This window comes from Gorilla gorilla, chromosome 14 (genome assembly GCF_029281585.2).
Source record: "Gorilla gorilla gorilla isolate KB3781 chromosome 14, NHGRI_mGorGor1-v2.1_pri, whole genome shotgun sequence".
NCBI classification, from domain to species: domain Eukaryota; kingdom Metazoa; phylum Chordata; class Mammalia; order Primates; family Hominidae; genus Gorilla; species Gorilla gorilla.
In genome coordinates this window covers 42388539-42414651 of record NC_073238.2, presented here as the reverse complement: position 1 = coordinate 42414651, position 26113 = coordinate 42388539, and the positions used below count along the sequence as shown (strand labels likewise).

The 26113-nt window shown below is 41.7% G+C and overlaps 1 protein-coding gene across 1 annotated transcript in view; it reads left to right on the top strand.

Annotated features, from left to right (window-relative positions):
• FLT3 (fms related receptor tyrosine kinase 3) overlaps positions 1–26113 on the top strand; it is a 97763-nt gene that overhangs the window by 11320 nt on the left and 60330 nt on the right. The window contains exon 2 of the mRNA XM_019039485.4: positions 18691–18812. Coding sequence (XP_018895030.4) covers positions 18691–18812 — 122 coding nt within the window. The remainder of the gene's footprint in view (positions 1–18690; positions 18813–26113) is intronic.

Here is a 26113-nt window from a genome sequence, read left to right as displayed (position 1 = left end):
TTTGAATACAGGTTTTTGTGTAAGCATAGGTTTTCATTTCTTTTGGGTAAATACCTCAGAGTGGTATTGTATTGCTGCAGTGGATGCTAAGTGAATGTTTAACCTCATGAGAAACTGCCAAACTGTTTTTCAAAGTGATTGTACCATTTGTCATTTTCCCCAACAATGTGTGAGAATTGCATTTGCTCAAGGTCATCGTCAGCATGTGGTATTGTCAGTTTTTTGGTTTGGGTTTTTAACCATTCTAATAGCGGTGTAGCAATGTGTACTGTGGCTTAAATTTGCATTTCCCTAATGACTAATGATGTTAAGCATCTTTTCATGTGTTTAATTGTCATCCTATATTTTGTTTGGTGAAGTGTCTCCCAAAATCTTTTGCCCATTTTTAAAACTGGAGTGTTTGTTTTATTATTATTGGGTTTTAAGGGTTCTTTGCGTATTATGGATACCAGTCCTTTTTCACATGTATATCATCAAACTATTTTCTCCAGTCTGTGGCTTGTCTTCATTTTTTAAGAATGTTTTCTGGGCTGGGTGCGCCAGCTCACGCTTGTAATCCCAGCACTTTGGGAGGCCGAGGCAGGCGGATCACCAGGTCAGGAGTTCGAGACCAACCTGGCGAACATAGTGAAACCCTGTCTCTACGAAAAAACAAAAAAATTAGCTGGGCGTGGTGGTGGGCGCCTGTAATCCCAGCTACTCGGGAGGCTGAGGCAGGAGAATCGCTTGAACCCAGGGGGTGGAGGTTGCAGTGAGCCGAGATCGCACCATTGCACTCCAGCCCAGGTGACAGTGTGAGACTCTGTCTCAAAAAAAAAAAAAAAAAAAAAAAGGTTTTGGATGGCTCACACCTGTAATCCCAGCACTTTGGGAGGCCCAGGCAGGTGGATCACCTGAGGTCAGCTGTTCAAGACCAGCCTGGCCAACATGGCAAAACCCTGTCTCTAGTAAAAATACAAAAATTAGCCAGGCATGGTGGTGCGCACCTGTAATTCCAGCTACTTGGGAGGCTGAGGTGTGAGAATCACCTGAACCTGGGAGGTGGAGGTTGCAGTGAGCTGAGATTGTGCCACTGCACTCCAGCCTGGGCAACAGAGTGAGACTCCGTCTTAAAAAAAAAAAAAAAAAAAAAAAAAAAAGAATGTTTTCTGAGGAGCAAAAATTTTTCATTTTGGTGAAGTCCACTAGTGAAAAAAAATTAACTCTAAACTGAACACTGCTTTGATCCCACCTAACCCAGCTTAAATGCAAGACATGAAAGAACAAAGTGCTCACCATAAATTTAATTGCATCCCAGAAAAAAGTTCAAGAATATTTAACAGAAGACAAAAACATCCAGCACCAGGTAAAATTCACAATGTCTGACACCCAGTTATAAATTTACTAGACAAACAAGGAACAAGAAATATTTAACTTAAGGAGAAAAATCAGTCACCCAAAAGGGACCCAGAAATGACATCAAATGTGGAATTAGTGGGCAAGAAAATTAAAACGGTTATTATAACAATATTCCAAATCTTTCTGAATGAGGAAAGATTGTACATGTTAAGAAGAGACATAGTAAATATAACAAATTACTCAAATTGAACTTCTAAGGATGAAAACTCAATTACACTGGAGAGGATTAGTACCAGATTAAACATTGTAGGAGAAAAGATTAGTGGACTTGGCGGCATAGCAACAGAAACTATCCAAAATGAACAGAGCAAAAAAGACCAAATAACGTAAACAGAGAATTAGGGAGGTACAGAACTTCAGGTCGCCAGATATACATGTAATTAGAGTCCCTAAAGGAGAGAATGGGGGAAAGGAGGATGACAGTAAAGCTATTTCAAAAATAATGGAGGAAAATTGTCAAAATCGGATAAAAATGATAAACCTATGGGTTCAAGAAGCCCAGTGAAACTCAAACACATGACCCATGACAACTACAAAAGGCTAATTTTCATCAAATTGGTTAAAGCCAGAGACTAAGAGAAAATCTTAAAAGCATCCAGAGAAAAAAAGATACATTCATTTGGCAGACTTCTTGTCATGAACTATGTAAGTCAAAAGACAGTGAAGAAACATTGCAACATCTTTAAAGAACTGAAGGACGCTTTGGGAGGCTGAGGCAGGAGGATTGCTTGAAGCAAGGAGTTCAAGACCAGCCTGGGCAACATAGCAATCCCCTGTCTCTACGAAAAATAAAAGAACTGGCCAGGCATGATGGTGTGTCCTTGTAGTCAAAGCTACTTCAGAGGCTGAGGTAGGAGGATTGCTAGAGCCCAGGAGTTCAAGGCTGCAGTGAGCTATGATCATGCCACTGTACTTCATCCTGGACAACAGAGCAAAACTAATAATATAAATGTGTAGTTCTATATCCAAAAATAAAACACTTTCAAAAATGAAGAGAAACAAATAGTTTTTCAGATGTACAAAAACTGAAAGAAACAATCACTACCAGACTGGCACAATAGGAACTGTTAAAGAAAAGTTCTTCAGACAGGTGGGCATGGTGGTTCATGCCTGCAATCCTAGCACTTTGGGAGGCCAAGGTGGGCAGATCCCTTGAGGTCAGGAGTTCAAGACCAGCCTGGCCAGCATGGTGGAACCCCATCTCTACTAAAAATACAAAAATTAGCTGGGTTTGATTGTGCAAGTTTGTAATTCCAGCTACTTGGGAGGCTGAGGCAGAAGTATTGCTTGAACCTGGGAGGCGGAGGTTGAAGTGAGCAGAGATTTCACCACTGCACTCCAGTGTGAGTGACAGAGCAAACTCTGTCTCTCTCACACACACACACACACACACACACGAGTTCTTCAGACAGAAGGAAAAATAATACAAAATGAAAATCTGGATTTACACAAAGGAATACAAAATAGTGGGAATGGAAACTATTTGAGTAAGTATAGCCTTTTTTTCTTATTGTTTAAATCTCTTTAAAAGACAATTCACTGTTTAAAGCAATAATAATAATAATGTCTTGTGGGGTTTATAGCTTACATAGAAGTACAGTGCATGTCAGCAATACCACAAAGCCTGAAAGAAATGAAACGGAAATATGCCAGTGTAAGGTCCTAGTATTAGATATGAAGTAATGTAACATCACCTAAAGGTAGACTGTGTTATGGTAAACATGTAATACTATGAACCTTAAATCGACTACTAAAACAAAACAAAGCATTATAGCTAATAATCCACAAAAGAAAATAAAGTGGAATCATTTTTTTAAAAGCTCAGTTATTCCCAAAGGAGGCAGAAAAAAGAGAAGAAAGAATAAAAAACAGAAGGGACAAATGGAAAACAAAGAACAGTATAGTAGATTTAAATCTGATCATGTCAATACTTTCTGTAAACTAAAATGATCTAAATATCATAATTAAAAAGCAGAAGTTTCAGATTTGGCTAAAGAAAAGTAAGACCCTACTATATGCATCATAAATGAAACCAGTCCTGGATTTTTTTTAATGTAATTTTTTATTTAAAGAAGGGGTCTTGCCATGTTACCCAGACTGGTCTTAAACTCCTGGGCTCAAATGATCTGCCCACATTGGCCTCCCGAGGTGCTGGGATTACAGGTGTGAGCCACCATGCCCAGCCCTAGTCCTGAATATGAAGACACAAATAGATTAAAAGTAAATGGATGGGGAAAAAAAATCCCATTCCAACACTAATCAAAAGAGAGCCAGAGGTAATAATATTAGACAAAGTACATTTCAGAGAAAAGAATATTGCTAGAAACAAAGCGAGCCATTTCATAATGTTATAAGGCTTGATTCATCAAAAGGACATAACAATCCTAAACGTATGCACCTAATAACAGAACTTGAAAATACATGGGGCAAAATCTGATTGAACTGCAAGGAGAAATAAACAAATACACAATTATATTCAAAGTGTATGACACTCCTTCTCCTTCAATAACTGATAGAACAAGAACAAATAAATAAGTAGGATATAGAAGACTTGAACAGCATTGTCAAGCAGCTTGACCACATCACATTTATGGAACATTCCACCTAACAATAGTCACAGTAGTCAAATGCACATCTTTTTTCTTTTCTTTTTTTTTTTTTTGAGATGGAGTCTCGCTCTGTTGCCCAGGCTGGAGTGCAGTGGCACAATCTTGGCTCACTACAACCTCTGCCTCCTGGGCTCAAGTAATTCTGCCTCAGCCTCCCGAGTAGCTGGAACTATAGGCGTGCGCCACCATGCCCAGCTAATTTTTTGCATTTTTAGTAGAAACAGGGTTTCACCACATTGGCCAGGCTGGTCTTGAACTCCTTTCTCAGGTGATCCGCTCGCGTCGGCCTCCCAAAGTGAGGTGTCACAGGAGTGAGCCACCGCCCCGGCTTGCGCATCTTTTCAGGTGCACACTTACCAAGGTAGAGCATATTCTGAACCATAAAACAAGTGTCAGTGAATTTTTTTTTTTTTTTTTTTTTTAAGAGGAAGGCTTGCTCTGTCGCCCAGGCTGGAGTGCAGTGGCGCGATCTCGGCTCACTGCAAGCTCCGCCTCCCGGGTTCACGCCATTCTCCTGCCTCAGCCTCCCGCGTAGCTGGGACTACAGGCGCCCGCCACCACGCCCGGCTAATTTTTTGTATTTTTGGTATAGACGGGGTTTCACCGTGTTAGCCAGGATGGTCTCAATCTCCTGACCTCGTGATCCGCCCTCCTCGGCCTCCCAAAGTGCTGGGATTACAGGCATGAGCCACTGCGCCCGGCTGTAAATTTTAAAAGATTCAATACATACAAAGTATATCTTCTGACTACAATGGCATTAAATTAAAATTTCAGCCTGGGCAAGATGGCAAAACCCCATCTCTACAAAAATTAGAAAAAAATAATTAGCCAGGTTGGTGGCATTTGCCTGTACTCCCAGCTACACAGGAGGCTGAGGTGGGAGAATCACCTGAGCCCAGGGAAGTTAAGGCTGCAGTACACCGTGATCACACCACTGCAGTCCACCCTGGGTGACGAGTGAGACTCAAAACAAAAAACAAACAAAATTAATACCTGCAGGACATTTTTGTAAAAAAATAAAAAATTAATTAATTAAAATTAATAACAGAAAGAGGCCAGTACAGTAGCTTGCGCCTGTAATCCCAGCATTTTTGGAGGCTGAGGTGGCAAGATCACTTGAGGCCAGGAGTTCAAGACCAGCCTGGGTAACATAGCAAGACCTCGTCTCCCAAAAAATAAAAAAAAATTAGGGAGACGTGGTGGCCTATGTCTGTAGTCCTCACTAGTTGGGAGGCTGATGTGGGATGATCATTTGAGCCTAAAAGTTCAAGTCCAGCCAAGGCAACACAGCAAAACACCATTTCTTTAAAAAAAAAGAAAAAAAGTAAGCAAAAGAAAGGAAACACAGTAATAATCATCAGGGTGAAAAAGAAAAAGAAAACAAAAAAATTAGAGATTAAAACAATAAAACTAAGAACAATAAAAGATCAATAAAATCAGTAAACCTCTAGCCAAACTGTTAGGAAAAAAGAGTGAAGACGTGAATTGCCAATATCAGGAATGAGAGAAGTAGTATCGCTACATAATCTACAGATATTAAATGGTTAATATGGAAATATTACTAACAACTTTATACCTATACTTTGACAACTTTGATTAACAGAAAAAGAAAAGACACATACTATCAATGCTTGTTCAAGAAAAATTGATAAGCTAAATAATGCTCTACTAAAGCAATTTAATCTGTAGTTAAAAATATTCCCACAAGGAAAATTATTAGAGCAGATGGCTTTCACTGGGAAATCCACCAAACATTTAGAGAGGAAATAAAACCAATTCTATATAGACTCCTCCAGAAAACTGAAGAGAAGGCGACACTTCTCAACTCATTCTATGAAGCCAGCATTACTCTAATACCAAAACCAGACAAAGGTTAAAAGAAGGGTATAGATCAATAACTTCCATGAGTGTAAATGTAACAATCCTTAGTAATATTTTAACAAATTGAATTCAATGATATATAAAAAAGATAACAGGTGATGTCCTGCTGATGTTTATTCCAGGAATGCAAGGTTGGTTAACATTTGAAAATCAATCACTATATTTACAGACTAAAAAGAAAATTATTACTAAAAAAAAAGAACAAAACCAAGTCTATCTGATCATCTCAATAGATACAGACAAAGCATTTGACAAAGTTCAATATCCATTACTGACAAAAACCTCTTAGCAAACTAGGCATAGAAGTGATTCGGCTGGGCACGTGGTGGATCATGCCTGTAATCCCAGCACTTTGGGAGGACAAGGTGTAAGGACTGCCTGAGCTCAAGAGACCAACACCAGACTGGGCAACATGGTGAAACTTCATCTCTACAAAAAATACAAAAATTGGCCAGGCGCGGTGGCTCATGCCTGTAATCCCAGCACTTTGGGAGGCCGAGGTGGGCAGATCATGAAGTCAGGAGATCGAGACCATCCTGGCTAACACAGTGAAACCCCGTCTCTACTAAAAATACAAAAAAAAGTAGCTGGGCATGGTGGCGGGTGCCTGTAGTCCCAGCTACTCGGGAGGCTGAGGCAGGAGAATGGCGTGAACCCAGGAGGCAAAGCTTGCAGTGAGCTGAGATCGCGCCACTGCACTCCAGCCTGGGCGACAGAGCAAGACTCCGTCTCAAAAAAAACAAAAACAAAAAACAAAACAAAAAAAAATTAGCTGGGCGTCGTGGCTCCTGACTGTAGTCTCAGCTACTTGGAAGGGTCCCTTCCAAGGTTGGAGGATCCCTTGAGCATGGGAGGTGGAGGTTGCAGTGAGCTGAGATCGCACCATTGGACTCCATCCTAGGTGACACAGTGAGATCATGTCTCAAAAAAAAAATTCCTCCTGGAGTGGGCAGCAGAAAAAACAAAAAATAAAAGACTAGGCACAGTGGCTGATGCCTGTAATCCCAGTGATTTGGCAGGACGAGGCAAGGGGGGTTGCTTGAGGCTAGGAGTTTGAGACCAGCCTTGGCAACATAGCAAGACCCCATCTCTACAAAAATTTAAACAATTTTTTAAAAATTAGCTGAGTGTGGTGGTATGTGCATGTAGTCCTAGGTACTTGGGCAGCTGAGGTGGGAAAACTGTTTGAGCCCAGGAGTTCAGTGTTGGAGTGAGCTATGATAATGCCTCTGCACTCCAACCTGGGCAACAGAGCAAGATCCTGCCTATAAGAATCAAAGTAGGCCGGTGCAGTGGCTCACGCCTATAATCCCAGCACTTTGGGAGGGTGAGGCAGGCAGATCACCTGAGGTCAGGAATTCGAGACCAACCTGGGCAACATGGCGAAACCCTGTCTCTACTAAAAATATAAAAATTAGCCGGGCATGATGGTGGACACCTGTAATCCCAGCTACTCAGAAGCTAAGGGACAAAAATTGCTTGAACCCGGGAGATGGAGGTTGCAGTGAGCCAAGATCGCACCATTGTACTCCAGCCTGGGCGACAGAGCAAGACTATGTCTCACAAAAAAAAAAAAAAAAAAAAAGAATCAAAGTAAAAAAATCAAAGTAAAAATTATAATAAAAAATTATAAAAGAGAAAAGAACTTATCTTCCTCAAGCTAATTAAGGGTATCTATGAAAAACCAATAGCTAACATTATACTTCATAGTAAATTGATAAATATTTTCCCTAAGATCAGAAACAAGGGGAGGATATCCACTCTCACTTCTTTTATTCAACTTTATACTGGAGATTTTAGCCAATGTATTAAGACATGAAAAAGAAATGAAAAGCATCCAGATTGAAAATGTAAAACTCTTTATTTACAGACAACATGATAACCTATGTAGAAAATTCTATAGAACCTACAAAAAGTGACTATAACTAATAAGTGAGTTCTGTAAGTTTGCAGGATGTACTATCAGTGTGGAAAAAAATTAATTGTCTTTCTATGTCCTAGCAACTAACAATCAGAAATTGAAGGGAAGAATACCAAAATAGTATCCAAAAATATGAAACAGGGAGAAAGATGGGCAAGACCCATAATGAAAACTATAAAACACTGATAAGAGAAATTAAATAAGATCTAATTAAAAGGAGTGATATGCCATATTTATGTATTAGAAAACTCAATATTGTTATAATGTCAGTTTTGCCCAAATTGATCTAGTGATTCAATGAAATTCCTTTTAAAATCCCTGTAGATCTTTTTGCAGAAATTGACAAGCTGATTCTAAAATTCTTATGGAAATGCAAGAGAACTAGAATATCCAAAACAACTCTAAAGAACAAAGTTTGAGAATTTGTAGTAGATTCCAAGGCTTATTATAAAGCAGTAGTAACCAAGACAATGTGGCATTGGCATCCAGATAGACAAACAGATTAATGGAACAGTATAGTGATTCGCGACCCAGTAATTGACCAAAAATATATGGTCAATTTATTTTTTATAAAGGTGTAAAGGTAATTCAGTGGAGAAATCAGTCTTTCAACAAATGGTACTGGAACAATGGCATATTCATATGCAAAACTTTGATCCATATGTCATAATGTATGAAAAGTTAATTGAAAATGGATCATAGACCTAAATATAAAATTAAATGTAAATATGACTTCTAGGAGAAAACCTTTCTGATTTAAGATTAGGTGAAGATTTTTTAGATACAAAGCCAAAAGCATGATCCATAAAAGAAAAATTGATAAATTGGACATCTTCAAGATTACAAATTTCTGATCCTCTAAAAACAAGCCACAGACTGGCAGAAAATATTTGCCAATTACGTAAGTGATAAAGGACTCGTATCCAGAATATATATAATTTTAACCTCTCAAAACTCAATAATACAAAGTTTCAGTTAGGAGGGATAAGTTCTGGATATCTATTGTACAGCATGATGACTATAGCTGATAATAATGTTGATATAGTTTGGATATTTTTTGCTCTAAATCTCATGTTGAAATTTGATCCCTAGTGTTTTATTTATTTATTTATTTTTGAGATGGAGTCTCTCTCTGTCACCAAGGCTGGAGAGCAGTGGTGCGATCTCCACCAACTGCAATCTCCACCTCCTGGGTTCAAGCAATTCTGGTGCCTCAGCCTCCTGAGTAGCTGGGATTACAGGCATGCCCCACGGCGCCCAGCTAATTTTTGTATTTTAGTAGAGACGGGGTTTCACCATTTTGGCCAGGCTGGTCTCGAACTCCTGACCTCAGGTGATCCGCCCACCTTGGCCTCCCAAAGTGCTGGGATTACAGGCGTGAGCCACCATGCCCGGCCAGATCCCCAGTGTTTTAGATGGAGCCTAGTGGGAGGTGTTTGCGTCCTGGGGGTGGATACCTCGTGAGTGGCTTGATGTCATCCTGTGGGAATGAGTGAGTTCTCATTTTACTAGTTCCTACAAGACATGATTGTGAAAAAGAGCCTGGCATCCCCCTCCTCTCTCTTCCTTCCTTTCTCACTATGTGATGGCTGCTCCCCTTCGCCTTCTGTCATGAGTGGAAGTGATATGGTTTGGCTGTGTCTCCACCCAAATCTCAACTTGAATTGTATCTCCCAGAATTCCCACATGTTGTGGGAGGGACGTAGGGTGAGGTAATTGAATCGTGGGGGCTGGTCTTTCCCGTGCTATTCTTGTGCTCGTGAATAAGTCTCACAAGATCTGATGGGTTTATCAGGGGTTTTTGCTTTTGCTTCTTCCTCATTTTTCTCTTGCTGCCACCATGTAAGAAGTGCCTTTCACCTCCCACCATGATTTTGAAGCCTCCCAGCCATGTGGAACTGTAAGCCCAATTAAACCCCTTTTTCTTCCCAGTCTCAGGTGTGTTTTTATCAGCAGCATGAAAACAGACTAATACAGTAAATTGGTACCAGTAGAGTGGGGTGCTGCTGAAAAGATACCTGAAAATGTGGAAGTGACTTTGGAACTGGGTAACAGGCAGAAGTTGGAACAGTTTGGAGGGCTCAGAAGAAGTCAGGAAAATGTGGGAAAGCTTGGAACCTCCTAAAGACTTGTTGAATGGCTTTGACAAAAATCCTGATAGTGATACGAACAATAAGGTCCAAGTCGAGGTGGTCTATCTGATGGAGATGAGGAACTTGTTGGGAACTGGAGCAAAGGTGACGACTCTTGTTATGTTTTAGCAAAGAGACTGGAGGCATTTTGCCCTTGTCCTAGAGATTTGTGGAACTTTGAACTTGAGAAAGATGATTTAGGGTATCTGGCTGAAGAAATTTCTAAGCAGTGACACATTCAAGAGATGACTTGAGTACTTGTAAAGGCATTCAGTTTTGTAAGGGAAGCAGAGCATAAAAGTTGGGAAAATTTGCAGCGGGATTATGCAATAGAAAAGAAAAACCCAGGCCGGGCATGGTGGCTCACGCCTGTAACCCCAGCACTTTGGGAGGCCAAGGCAGGGGGATCACGAGGTCGGGAGTTCAAGACCAGCCTAGCAAACACAGTAAAACACTGTCTCTACTAAAAATACAAAAATTATCTGGGCATGGTGGCGTGCACCTCTAGTCCCAGCTACTTGGGAGGCTGAGGCAGGAGAATCGCTTGAACCTGGGAGGCGGAGGTTGTGGTGAGCCAAAGTGGTGCCACTGTACTCCAGCCTGGGTGACAGAGTGAGACTGCATCTCAAAAAAAAAAAAAAAAAGAAAAGAAAAGAAAAACCCATTTTCTGGGGAGAAATTCTAGCTGCTGCAGAAATTTGCACAAGTTGCAAGGAGCCTAATGTTAATCCCCAAGACCATGGGGAAAATGTCTCCAGGCCATGTTGGAGACCTTCACGGCAGCCCATCCCATAACAGGCCCAGAGGCCCAGGAGAAAAAAGTGGTTTCATGGGCTGAGCCCAGGATCCCCATGCTGTATGCAGCCAAGGACTTGGTGCCCTGTGTCCCAGCAGCTCCATCCATGGCTGAAAGGGACCAATGTACAGCTCAGGCTGTGGCTTCAGAGGGTGGAAGCTACAAGCCTTGGCAGCTTCCACGTGGTGTTCAGCATGCGGGTGCACAGAAGTCAAGAATTGAGATTTGGGAACCTCTGCCTAGATTTCAGAAGATGTATGGAAAAGCCTGGATGCCCTGAGAAAAGTTTGCTGCAGGGGCAGGGTCCTCATGGAGAACATCTGCTAGGGCAGTGCGGAAGGGAAATGTGGGGTCGGAGCCCCCACACAGAGTCCCTGCTGAAGCACTGCCTACTGGAGCTGTGAGAAGAGGGCCACTGCCTTCCAGACCCCAGAATGGTAGATCCATTGACAGCTTGCACCATGTACCTGGAAAAGCTGCAGACACAATTCCAGCCCATGAAAGCAGCCAGGAGGGAGGCTGTACCCTGCAAAGCCACAGGGGCGGAGCTTCCCAAGACCATAGGAATCCACCTCTTGCATCAGCGTGCCCTGGATGTGAGACCTGGAGTCAAAAGAGATCATTTTGGAGCTTTAAAATTTGACTGCCTCGCTGGATTTCAGACTTGCATAGGCCCTGTAACCCCTTTGTTTTGGCCAATTTCTCCCATTTGGAACAGCTGTATTTACCCAATGCCTGTACCCCCATTGTATCTAGGAAGTAACTAGCTTGCTTTTGATTTTACAGGCTCATAGGCAGAAGGGACTTGCCTTGCCTCAGATGAGACTGGACTGTGGACATTTGGGTTAAGGCTGAAATGAGTTAAGACTACGGGGGACTGTTGGGAAGGTGTGATTGATTTTGGAATGTCAGGACATGAGATTTGGAGGGGCCGGGGCAGAATGATATGGTTTGACTGTGTCACCACCCAAATCTCAACTTGAATTGTATCTCGCAGAATTCCCACGTGTTGTGGGAAGGACCCAGAGGGAGGTAATTGAATCATGGGTGCCAGACTTTCCCATGCTATTCTCATGATAGTGAATAAGTCTCACGAGATTTGATGGGAATAAGTCTCACGAGATCTGATGGGTTTATCAGGGGGTTCTGCTTTTGCTTCTTCCTCATTTTTCTCTTGCTGCCACCATGTGAGAAGTGCCTTTCGCCTCCTGCCATGATTCTGAAACCTCCCCAGCCATGTGGAGCTGTAAATCCAATTAAACCTCTTTTTCTTCCCAGTCTTGGGTATATTTTTATCAGCAGTGTGAAAACGGACTAATATATGAAGCTTCCTGAGTTCCTCACCAGAAGCAGATGCTAGCATCATGCTTCTCACACACACTATGTAACTGTGAGCCAAATAAAACTCTCTTTTCTTTTGTTTTCTTTTTCTTTCTTTTCTCTTTCTTTCTCTCTCTCTTTCTTTCTCTTTTTCTTTCTTTCTTTCTTTCTTCTTTCCCTTCCTTCCTTCCTCTCTGTCTCTCTTTCTTTTCCTTCCTTCCTTCCTTCCTTTCTGTCTGTCTCTTCCCTCCCTCCCTCCCTCCCTTCCTTCTTTCCTTCCTTCCTTCCCTCTCACTCTGTCACCCAGAGACAGGGTCTCACTCTGTCATCCAAGCTGAAGTGCAGTGGCATGATCACAGCTCACTGCAGCCTTGACCTCCCTGGGTTGAGGTGATCTTCCTGCCTCAGTTTCCTGAGTAGCTGGGACTACAGATACATGCTACCACACCTGGCTAATTTTGTATTTTTTGTAGAGACAGAGTTTCACTGTGTTGCCCAGGCTGGTCTCGAATTCCTGGGCTCAAGCAATCCTCCCACCTTGGCCTCCCAAAGTGCTGAGATTACAGTCCTCACTCATGCTACAAACACTGCCTTCTCTCTGCCTTCTGGAGTAGAACACCTTTTCTCCTCCTGCCTTTGGACATCAGACTGCAGGTTCTTTGGCTCTTGGACTCTGACACTTGCACCAGCAGCCTTCTGGGGGCTCTCAGGCCTTTGGCCTCAGACTGGGGTTGCATTGTTGGCTTCCTTGGTTTTGAGGCTTTTGGTCTTGGACTGAGACACGTTACTGGCTTTTCTCATTTTCTGGCTTGCAGACAGCTTGTCCTGGAACTTCGCCTTTGTAATCACATGAGCCAATTCTCTCTAAAAAATTCCCTTTCATATACAAATATATGAAATATATGTATATATATCCTATTGGTTTTGTCCCTCTGGAGAAGGCTACTACAAATGTATTGTGTAAAATGAAATAAAATAAACGTCAGCATTTGATTATATTTTGTAATATATTTTCTCTTTTTGGGGCCATTGTAGGTACTTAATATTTGTTAATTGCATGGATGGATGAATAAATAAATGTCAAAATGCTCATATTTTAAAAATGCATTGTATATGAGAAAATTGCTATGAAAGGCCATGTGCAGTGGCTCACGCCTATAATCCCAGCACTTTGGGAGGCCGAGGCGGGCAGATCACTTGAGGTCAGGAGTTCCAGACCAGCCTGGCCAACATGGGGGACCCTCACTTCTACTAAAAATACAAAAAATTAGCCGGGTGTGGTGGTGCATGCCTGTAATCACAGCTACTTGGGAGGCTGAGGCAGGAGGATCACTGGAACCTGGGAGGTGGAGTTTGCAGTGAGCTGAGATGGTGCCACTGTACTCCAGCTTGGGTGACCGAGTCAGACTCTGTCTCAAAAAAAAAAAAAAAATTGCTAAGAGAGTAGGTTTTAGATGTCTCAACATGAAAAAATAAATACATGAAGTGATGCATCCATTTTTTTTTTTTAGACAGAGCCTCACTCTGTTGCCCAGGCTAGAGTGCAATGGCGTGATCTCTGCTCACTGCAGCCTCTACCTCCCGGGTTGAAGTGATTCTTCTGCCTCAGCCTCCTGAGTAGCTGGGACTACAGGCATGTGCCAATTCACCCGGCTAATTTTTGTATTTTTAGTAGAGACAGGGTTTCACCATGTTGGCCAGGCTGGTCTTGAACTCCTGACCTCAAGTGATCTGCCCACCTCGGCCTCCCAAAGTGCTGGGATTACAGGTGTGAGCCACCATGCCCGGCCTTGTGATGCATCTATTTTTTATTGATACATAATATTTTACATATTTATGGGGTACATACGATATTTTGTGACCTCCATAGAATGTGTAATGACCAACTCAGAGTGTTTGAGGTAATCATCACTTTGAATATTTATCATTTCTATGTGTTGGGAACATTTCAAGTCCAAGAAATATATGAAATATATGAAAAAATATTCAACATCACTAATTATCAGGGAAATGCAAATCAAAACCACAATGATGTATATGTTAATTAGCTTGATTTAATCATTCCACAATGTATGCATATATTAAAACATCACATTATACTCCGTGAGTATACATTTTTGTCAATTATAAAATACTCAATACTTTTTAAAATGAGCAATCACATTAAAAAAGGTTAGATGTGGGCAAAAGATGTGAACAGATACACCACCAGAGAAGTTATGGAATGTAATAGCATCATCTAAATGGATGTTCAGTGTTCATTAGTCAGGAGGAAAATGCAAATTAAAACCACAATGAGGGCTGAGCGCAGTGGCTCACACCTGTAATCCCAGCGCTTGAGGAGCCCAAGGCGGGCAGACAACTTGAGCCTAGGAGTTTGAGACCAGCCTGGACAAAAAATACAAAAATTACAAAAATACATAAATTAGCCAGGTATGGTGGTGCGCACCAGTTGTCCCAGCTACTCGGGAAGCTAAGGTGGGGGGATGGCTTGAGCCCAGGAGGTCAAGGCCGCAGTGAGCTGTGATCACGCCAGTATACTCCAACCTGAGTGACAGGGTGAGACCCTGTCTCAAAAAATAAAAAATAAAAATAAGTAAGAACACAATGAGATACAACACACTTATTAGAAAGGCCAAAATTTTAAAGTCTCATCATACCAAATGTTAGCAAGGATGTGACACAACTGGGATTCCATACACTGCGAGTGGGAACATAAAAGTTCTAACCTCTTTGGAAGACAATTGGGCACTTTCTTAAAAAGTTACAAATACACTGACCATATAACCTAGGCATTCAATTCCTTAGTATTTACCCAAGAGAAATGAAAGTGTATATCCATATTAAGACTTTTATATAAATAGCAGCTTTATTAGTAACAGCAGAAGTGGAAACAGCCCAAATGTGTGTCCACAGGTGAATAGATTAAAACAAATTGTGTTATATATCTATACAACAGATTACTACTTGGTAATTAAAAGGAATGAACTACTGATACCTACTACAGTATGGACAAATATCAAAAAAATGCACAATGAAAGAGGCCAGACCACCCACCCTATAAAAAAACAGTTCATACTGTGTGATTCCATTTGTATGAAATTTTAGAAAATTCAAACCAGTCTATAATTACAGAAAATAGATCAGAGGTGGCTTGGGTGTGGGGGAATGGGGTTGGTAGCAGGGCGTGATATCAAAGCTTCATAAGGAAACTTTTGTGAGTGATAGGTAACTTTACTATCTTTTAAAAAAATTGTTTTCTTTTTTTTTTTTTAGAGGCAGGATCTGGCTCTTGCCCAGACTGGAGTGCAGAGGTGTGATCATAGCTCACTGCAGCTTCAAACTCCTGGCCTCAAGCTATCCTCCCACTTCAGCCTCCCAAGTAGCTGAGACTTCAGGCTTGTGCCACCACACTTGGCTAATGTTTTAAAAACAAATTTTTGTAGAGATGGAGTTTCACTCTGTCTCTCAGCCTGGTCTCTAACTCCTGGTCTCAAGTGATCCTCCCACCTTGGCCTCCCAAAGCACTGGGATTACAGGTGTGAGCATCATGCCCAGCCTTAAATTCACCATTTTGATTGTGGTGATGGTTTTGTAGATATGTATGAATTTACTAAATTGTATACTTTTAATGTGCACAATTTATTATAAGTTAATTATACTTATAATTTTTAATACTTAAAAAATATTATAAAATATTTTTTAAATTACTATTTTTTTAAAGACTAGAGAGAAAACATTACAGAGTGGAACAGGAAAAGTTCTTACTTTCTGAGACTGTCTCAGATTATGAGATTACAAAGATGGCTGAACACATATATTACCTCCTGTCGCTATCTACAGACCACTCAAGTGACAGTAAAAAATGCTTTTTTTTTTTTTTTTTTTCCAGAGATGAGGTCTCACTGTGTCACCCAGGGGCTGGAGTGCAATGGTGCAATCGCATCTCACTGCAGCCTCAACATCCCATGCCTGAGCGATCCTTTCCCACCTCAGCCTTCTGAGTAGTTGGACTGGGACTATAGGCGCACACCACTATGCCCAGTTAATTTAAAAAAAATTTTTAGGGATATGATTTTACTGGGTTGCCCAGGCTGGTCTCAAACCCCTGGCCTCAAGCAATCCACCCACCTCAGCCTCCCAAAGTGCTGGGATTACAGACATGAGCCACCAGGCTCAGCCAAAAAATGCTTTTAAAGAGATAAGCATATTTGTTGTTGGTGGTTTTTTTTTTTTTTTTAGAGACGGAGTCTCGCTCTGTCGCCCAAGCTGGAGTGCAGTGGCACGATCTTGGCTCACTGCAAGCTCCGCCTCCCGGGTTTACGCCATTCTCCTGCCTCAGCCTCCTGAGTAGCTGGGACTGCAGGCGCCTGCCACCACGCCCGGCTAATTTTTGTATTTTTTTAGGTAGAGACGGGGTTTCACCGCGTTAGCCAGGATGGTCTCGAGCTCCTGACCTCGTGATCCACCCGCCTCGGCCTCCCAAAGTGCTGGGATTACAGGTGTGAGCCACCACGCCCGGCCGCATATTTGTTAAGAGAATAGATCTTGGCCAGGCACAGTGGTTCATGCCTGTAATCCCAGCACTTTGGGAGGCCAAGGCAGCTGAATCACTTGAGGCCAGGAGTTTGAGACTAGCCTGGCCAACAAGGTGAACGCTGTCTCTACTAAAAACACGAAAATTAGCTGGGCATGATGGCGCACACCCGTGATCCCAGCTACTTGGGAGGCTGAGGCAGGAGAATCACTCAAACCCCGGAGACAGAGGTTGCAGTGAGCAGTGATCGTGCCACTGCACTCCAGCCTCGGCAACAGATCAAGACTCTGTCTCAATTAAAAAAAGAGAGAGAGAGAGAGCGAGAGAGAGTAGATCTTAAATGTTCTCATCACCAAAAAAGAAAAAGAAAAAGATAAGTATACAAGCTGATGGATAGGTTAGTTAGCTTGTTTGGGGTATTCATTTCACAATGTGTGTATGTATATGTGTATATACTTATATGTACATATATACTTAAATACATAAAGAGAAGCCCATATATATGTATATATACTTAATATATACATATACATACACACATTATATATAAATACACATATATTTGTATATATGAAAATTACATGATGTACACTGTGAATATATGATGTACACTGCAATTTTTATTTGCCAATTATACCTAATACCCCCAAAGAAACAAAGATATAAACATATAAAGACAAAGAGGATGGAGGAGAAAGTAAAACTTTGAGAGCTTTAAAGCAGATAAAGCTGGGTGTAGTGGCTCACACCTATCATCCAACAACTTGGGAGGCCAAGGCAGGGGAATCACTTGAGTCCAGGAGTTTGAAGTCACTGTGTGCAACATAGCGAGATCCTGTCTCTTAAAAAAAAAATTAAAAAGAAGAAGCAGATGATGAAAGCTGAATTATAGTTGGGGGTTGAGAAAGCTGAGAAGCAGCCTGCTTTTCATTGCAGGACCCCACAATAGTATAACTTGCCAAGACCAGCTCACAGGACACAGGCAGCAAGCAAGAGAGAGAATCTTCTCTGGGGAGTCGGACCAGCCGGTGAGAAAAGACCTAAATATACACCTACAGAGATTGGGCCACAAGCCACATCATAGAGCTTAGGACAGACACTCAGCACTTCATTCTTATATGTGAAGAGACTGTCAAAGATTGTCAGTCATTTGGGGAAAATATCTAAATCATGGGCAAACAGAAAGTAAAGAGGAGAGAAGGAATCAAAGAAATAATTCAAGAAAATGCCAAACAGAGGGATATGAATTTCTAGATTGAAAAGGCCCACTGAGTACCCAGCACAATGGATGAAAATAGACTCTCAGGAAGGCACATAATTTTGAAAATTTTAGTGCTCTGGTTTCAAAGAAAAGATTCTATAAGCACCCATAGAGAAAAAAGAATATACCAGGCCGGGCACAGTGGCTTACACCTGTAATCCCAGCACTTTGGGAGGCAGAGGCGGGTGGATCACCTGAGGTCAGGAGTCCAAGACCAGCCTGGCTAACGTGGCAAAACCCCGTCTCTACTAAAAATACAAAAAAAAAAAAAAAAAAAGAAAGAAAATTAGCTAGGCACGGTGACGGGCACCTGTAATCCCAGCTACTCGGGAGGCTAAGGCAGGAGAATCACTTGAGCCCGGGAGGCGGAGCTTGCAGTGAGCCAAGAACGCGCCACTGCACTCCAGCCTGGGCGACAGAGCGAGACTCCATCTCAAAAAAAAAAAAAAAAAAAGGTAGAAATCTATATACAACAAAAAGTGCACACACACACACACACACAAATCATGTATACAAATAATCATTTCCTCAGTCAAACTAGCCTCATTTCAAAAGCTTAAGAGCCACATGTAGCTAGTGGCTGCCATATTAGACAGCACAGGCATAGAACATGTCCATCACTGTAGACTGTTTTATTGGACAGCCCTGCTCTAAGTATCTCTGCTCCTGATTTAAACTAGACTAAACTTGCATAAAATCGAATTTCCTTCATACTTTCATAGTGGCCAATTTCCTCTGATTACACTTTGTTTTGTTGTTTGGTTGCAAGATAAATGCGTGTTTTCTTTTTAAGGTGTGCATGTATCAACATTATCATTTTTATTTTGTTTTACAGTTATTTTTTCTGCAATGATATTTGGGACTATTACAAATCAAGATCTGCCTGTGATCAAGTGTGTTTTAATCAATCATAAGAACAATGATTCATCAGTGGGGAAGTCATCATCATATCCCATGGTAAAGTAACATTAAAATTATACCTTTAGCTGTTTTTCTCTAGAGAACGTAATTTGTAAGTTATTGAAGCCTACCATGGCTAAATGGGCGTCTCTTTATGTATTTAAGTATATTATGTCCTCACATCTGGTACCAACAGAGCATCTATACTCCTAGCTCCCTGGCACTCCATTCCTTCAAGAACCGTATTCTTCATATGAGGATTTAGGAAGGACACTGATTGATAACTAGCATGAAGTAATGAGTAGAGTCGTCCCTTGGTATACAGGGGGGATGGTTCCAAGACTCTCACTAATACCAAAATCCATGGATACTCAAGTACCTGATATAAAATGGCTTGGTATTTGCATGTAACCTATGCAGATTCTGTATATTTTTGAGACAGTCTCATTCTGTTGACCAGGCTGGAGTATAGTGGCATGATCATAGCTCACTGCAGCCTCGCCCTCCTGGGCTCAAGCAATCCTCCCACTTCAACCTCCCAACTAGCTGGGACTAAAGGCACATGCCACCACACCTGGCTAATTTTTTTTATTTTTTGCAAAGATGGGGTCCCACTCTGTTGCCCAGGCTGATCTTGAACTCCTGGGCTCAACTGATCCTCCCACCTAAGCCTCCCAAAGTGCTGGGATTACAGTCCTGAGCCACCATGCTTGACCCTCCCGTGTACTTTTAAAATTATCTCTAGATTACTTATAATACCTAATACGATGCAAATGCTTTATAATACCTAAACAACTATGTGAATAGTTATTATACCCTATTGTTTAGGGAATAATGATGACAAGGGAAAAAAGTCGGTACATGTTCAGTACAGATGCAACCCCATTTTTTCAGAATATTTTCAATCTGTGGTTGGTTGTATCCATGGATGCGGAACCCATGGTTACAGAGGGCCGACTGTATTTCCTTTTCTCCTTAAAGAGAATCCAGGCTTTTCTTCCAAGCCTGAATCCCTCACTTCCAGCTTCCCCCAGTATATAGGTAGATTTTCCATTTGCACATCAAAATCCACCTACATCATTTATTTTATTTCATTTATATTTCCCCAAGCCTGCTCTTATTCTTGTATTAATTGATTTTGTTTATACCCCTGTTTAGTTCCCAGGCTTGAAAGCTCAGCATCATTTTGGACTACTTTCTTTCTATTACTTTCACATTTGGTCAGTTACCAAGTGTTGTCGATTCCCTTTAGGAGTTCTCATATAATCATCTCATATTCTCTAGTCTCACTGCCATTTCCCTAAGTCAAGCCCTCGTTAACTCCCTCATAATCACAGTGATATCCTAAGTGGCCTCTTCCTGCTACAATTCATCTCAGAGATAGCTGCTGGGCTAGCCTCCCTGAAGCAGGCACATCCTTCACTGCCTGGCTCTGAACCCTCCATGATTTCCCATTACTTAGACTGATACCAGGATTGCTCAGTAATCTGGCTCTGGCTCCTTCAAGTTCCTACTTTGTTTTTCATGACTCCTCTCTTTTACACTATTCGTCTTGTTTTTCATTACCCCCTCTCTTGTGCTATTCCTACCCCTCTATTTTAAAAACATATATTTAGTAAATTTACTCAAGGGAAGCTTAAGTGATGGAGAACTGAAAATAGTAGAAATCAGCCAGGTACAGTAGCTCACACCTGTAATCCCAGCACTTCGGGAGGCCAAGGTGGGTGGATCGCTTGAGCTCAGGAGTTTGAGACCAGCCTGAGGAACATGGTGAAACCCCGTGTCTATCAAAAATACAACAACAACAAAAAAATTAACCAGCCATGGTGGTGTGCGCCTGTGGTCCCAGCTACTTGTGAGGCTGAGGCCGGAAGATCATCTGAGCCAAAGAGGTGGAGGTTGCAGTGAGCCAAGATTGTGCCACTGCACTCCAGCCTGCCTTGGCCTCCCAAAGTGTTGGGATTACAGGCATGAGCCACTGCTACTGGCTGATATATATCTCATATATATATATGATATATATCATAGATTTTTTTTTTTTTGTAGAGACGGGTTTTGCCATGTTAGCCAGGTGGGTCTCGAACTCCTGACCTCAGGTGATCCGCCCACCTTGGCCTCCCAAAGTGCTGGGATTACAGGCATGAGCCACTCACTGCACCCGGCTGGGAATCGCGTTTCAACATGAGCTTTGGAGGGGACACACATCCAAACCATATCACCAACTATTCCATATTCTTCAAATTTGCTTTTAAGAGGTGACTGTGCTAAGGCACCAAGTATTCACAGCAGCTGATTGAGATGTACTGTTTTTTTTTTCCCTGTCAGTGATTAGAGAGCATAGGCAGGCAATCCACCATAACTCTAAAATTATCTCTCCTTACCAAATAGGTTCATTTATACCTCCCTTCCTCCAGAAAGTCAAAGCTGCATTTAATGTCACATTCCTCCTGAACAGATCTTGTGCCATTGCGGCACAGTCTAAACAAAACAAAACAAAACATAATAAAAACAAAAATAATAAAAACAAAAAGTCTCCACTATGGTTTAATGACGGGCTTTCTGTTTGTGAAGAACTGAAGTTACTGGAGTTGACCAAATGTGTTTGACAATCATGACCTCATATTTCAGGCAGGTGGCCTGCACAAGCCAGCTCATTTTCTTTATTTGCCATGTCCCACCCTGTACTTCTAGAGAATGAGTTGTTGATTTGTTTGTTTGTTGGTTGGTTTTCTGTAACAAGGATTTGGGAAAGAATGGTGGACTTTGTGTGATGGATCATTTTACGTGCTTTCTCTGGACTTTTCACAGCTTGTGCAGCTGTTTTACTTACGTAAGCAGACAACAACTGTGTTAGCGATTTCATGTCCTCATTAGTTAGCTATACTTGTTATAAGAAGATCAACAGACTGAACTTCACTGTTATTACAAAAGTTGTATTTTTTTTTTAACATTGTGAGTTTTAGATATCACAGTCTCTTAAATTCCAGTGCCTTCGTGGCTCCGTGGGACTCAGCTCTGCCAGGTGGTGAAGAACGTGGCCTGGCCTTCAAGAACATCCCTTGGGTCCTGGTCAGCCTGGCTCAAGCTATTCCCGGACTGCCAGCGGTGGAGCCCACCACCTCTGTACTGTGCATTTATCATGCTATTCTCTCTCCTCTGAAGCCTGCAGATTTGTCTATCCAGATTGTGGATTGTACCCAGCTTTAATTTTTAAAAACTTTTTACAGGGGCTGGGCACGGTGGCTCACGCCTGTAATCTCAGCATTTTGGGAGGCCCAGGCAGGTGGATCACCTGAGGTCGGGAGTTCGAGACCAGCCTGGCCAACATGGAGAAATTCCGTCTCTGCTAAAAATACAAAATAAACCAGGCATGGTGGCGCATGCCTGTAATCTCAGCTACTCAAGAGGCTGAGGTAGGAGAATCACTTGAACCCCAGAGGCGGAGGTTGTGGTGAGCCGAAATCATGCATTGCACTCCAGCCTGGCAACAAGAATGAGATTATGGATTTCTGGCAAGAATTTCCCAGGAGCGTGCCCTTCCCAGAGCATCATATTCAGAGTGACAGGAAGTCATTTGGTGTCATTATGAAGATGTGAACCTTGATCATTAGATTTAGACGGTGCATGCCAGGTGTCCCCACTGCAAAGTTACTATTTTCTTCACTTATAATTAATAAGTGTCTTGGAGGGGATGCAAATATCCTGTTCCTTCTTTAATTTTCACCTACTGATTTTAGCACCCATTGGTGGATCTTGCCTACGATTATTATGGTGGTGTTTGCCTAATGGTGCTTTTCTTTTTCCTACATTCCCTCTATGTTAATTGGAATGTTTTGTAAGGAAGCACTGTCCCTTTCCCCTCATTTTATGTACGTATTTATTCAATTTTTTATTTATATCAGTATAGGCCCATGAATATTTATTTTATCCTCTGGGTTGTAACCCAATACAATCATTATTTATTTTGTTGCTCAAATTCTTCCAGCTTTGGCCATTGAGAGTTACTTCAGTTTTGCTCCTGTGTCCTTTCAACATCTCCTCATCTTTTTCCAAGCCCTTCCTTAATTTTTGACACACTACCAGATAGTTCAGGTTCATCTTGTATTTTTCTTTTCTTGCCTTAGCCCTGGAATTCAGCACTTCTCCAAAGAGCACTGGCTTCTTTGGGGGGTAGTATTTAGAAACCAAGATCTGAGAGTTGGGTGTGCCCATTGCTGCTGGGATATCATTGCTTCTAGGCCCTCTCGGCAGGCAGAGCCTGGAAATACAATATATAGATAATCTAATTTTAGAATTACTAACCCATACCCTGGTGAGAAATAGATTTACTAACTAAAGGACAGTATTTGTGTACAGTGCTTTTTGTCTTTAGCCTTAAGGGATCCAAAGTATTATTTTCTGAAGTTACTTAGGTTAGTTCCTTTCTTTCCCATCCCCTTCACTATGGTTTTATTATTTATTTGTGATACAATTGAATTAATTTGGTTCGTATTCCGTCTTGATATTTCTTCCAGCCCCCTCATTTCACATATTCTAGTTGGTTTATTTATTTATTTTATTTTATTTATTATATATTCTTTTACTAGAGACAGGGTTATACCATGTTGCCAAGGCTGGTCTTGAACTCCTGGACTCAAGCAATCTGCCTGCCTCGGCCTCCCAAAGTGCTGGGATTACAGGCGTGAGCCACCACGCCTCGATTATTATTATTATTATTATTATTATTGTTATTACTTTGAGACAAGATCTCGCTCCGTTGTCCAGGCTGGAGTGCAGTGACACAAACATAGCTCACTTCAGCCTCAACCTCCTAGGCTCAAGCAATCCTCCTGCCTCAGCCTCCCGGGTAGCAAGGACCACAGGCATGCATCACCATGCCTGGCTAATTTTTTAATTTTTTGTAGAGATAGGGTCTCACTTTGTTGCCCAGGCTGATCTTGAACTCCTGGGCTCAAGTGATCCTCTTGCCTTGGCCTCACAAAGTCCTGGGATTACAGGCATGAGCCACTGTGCCTGACCCTCCTGGTTGGTTTAATTACTTGTTTTTTGAGACATGACATGACTCTTGTCCTAAAAGTCAAAACAATGTGAAACAGTATACTCAGAGAAGTATCACTGTCTCCTCACTCCTACTGACAAGTTTCCACCCTCTTTCTACATATCCCTGTACTTAACCAATCCCTTTAGATGTTTTGCTATTATTCCAGTATTTATTGTGCACAAGTGACCAGATACATATATATTTCCTTATATTCTCCTCTTTCTTACATAGCATAGCATACTTGAAGGTAGATACTTTTTGCACCTAGCTTTTTTCACTTAACAGTATGTCCAGGAAATCATTGCAAGTCAGTTCTTAGAGGTTGTCTTCATTCTTTTTTATAGCTACATAGTACCCCCTGGTGTGGATGTACCATAATTTGTTCAACCACTCTCCTATGTACGAGCATTTAGGTTGTTTTCAGTATTTTGCAATTACGAATTGTGCTGCAATTAATTGCTAGAGGTGTGCTTATTCCCAGGAGTGAGATTGCTGGCTCAAATGGTGAGTGAATCGCAAGTTTTATTAGGTATTGCCAAATTCTTCTCCAGAAGGGTTGTGCAGGGTGTGTTCCCCCAGCAATGCAGGAGAAACTGTTTCCCCATGGCCTCACTGACAAAATGTGTTGTCATATTTTTTAATTTTTTGCCAGTCTGATAGAGGAGAAGTGATATATTAGTCTTGTTTTAACTTACGGATTTCTAATTATAAGTAGGTTTAATATTTTCTCATATGTTTGAGGGCCATTCTTTTTTTTCTTTTTTTGAGATGGAGTCTCACTCTGTTGCCCAGGCTGGAGTACAGTAGTGCCATCTTGGCTCACTGCAGCCTCCGCCTCCCAGGTTCAAGCAGTTCTCTGCCTCAGCCTCCCAAGTAGCTGGGATTACAGGTGCCTGCCACCACACTCGGCTAATTTTTGTATTTTTAGTACAGGCAGGGTCTCACCATCTTGGCCAGGCTGGTCTCGAACTCCTGACCTTGTGATCCGCCCACCTTGGCCTCCCAAAGTGCTGGGATTTCAGGAGTGAGCCACCGCCCCTGGCTGAGGGCCATTCTTTATATCTTTTTTCTTGAATTGTGTATTCAATTCTTTTTCCCAGTTTTCTACTGTGTTTTGGTTCTGTGTCCCTCAATTTTCAAAGGTTCTTTTTATATTAGGGGTATTCGCCCTTTACGTGTAATATATGTTGGCATATTTTCTTCTAGTATGTCAGCTGGGTTTTTTTGTTTTGGGACGGGGTCTTGCTATGTTCTCCAGGCTGGACTTGAACTCCTGGGCTCAAGTGATCCTTCCACCTCAGCCTCCTGAGTAGCTGGAACTACAGGCATGTACCACCATGCTTGACTTGTCTATTATTTTTTACTTTATCTTGTGCCCATCTTTTATGATCCAGCTCAATTACTGGACTTGGGTGAAAAACTTAAACATCCGGCTTAGAAATCTCTTCTCCCTCCTTTGAAGTTCCAGGGCACTTACAATTTACATTTCAAAGTATTTGGTATCTTTTTATGGGACACTTGTATTTCTCCTGTGTTATACTTATTTATTCCTAGGAGACTCAAACTCTTTAAGGGCAAGATTAGTCTTTTTTTTTTTTTTCTAGTCTCATAGTACTCAGCAGATGGTCTTGCACTTATCATATACTTACTAAGAGAACAATTAAGACCAGAAATATGGTTTTTGACTGGTAGCAGAAGAGCTACCCTGCTCTTCACCTGAAGAAATATGTGTGTGCTCATGTGTGTGCATGTGTGCATGCTGTGTTCAGCCATGTAAAGGAGATAGGAGGTGAGGGACTCCACAGCAGAAGCTGCTCCAACCCCTGCTCTCAATATATCTTAATTAATTAATTAATTAATTTTTCGAGACAGAGTCTGACTCTGTCCCCCAGGCTGGAGTGCATTGGCGGGATCTAGGCTCATTGCAACCTCCATCTCCCAGGTTCAAGTGATTCTCCTGCCTCAGCCTCCTGAGTAGCTGGGATTACAGGCGCCTACCACCACACCCAGCTAATTTTTTGTATTTTCAGTAGAGATGGGGTTTCACCATGTTGGCCAGGCTGGTCTCGAGCTCCTGACCTCAAGTGATCTGCCCACTTCAGCCTCCCAAAGTGCTGGAATTACAGGCGTGAGCCATGGCGCCTGGCCTAATATATCTCAATTATTTAAAGCAGGCAAGAAGTGTGGTGGCAGTGTGGCTATGGGGACATCTGCCCAGAAAATTTGGTTTTTAAATTTCCTCTAACACAGATACCAATTTACCATCGCTTTATAAATTTTTATCTATATACCAACAATCACAAAAATATTTACCTAT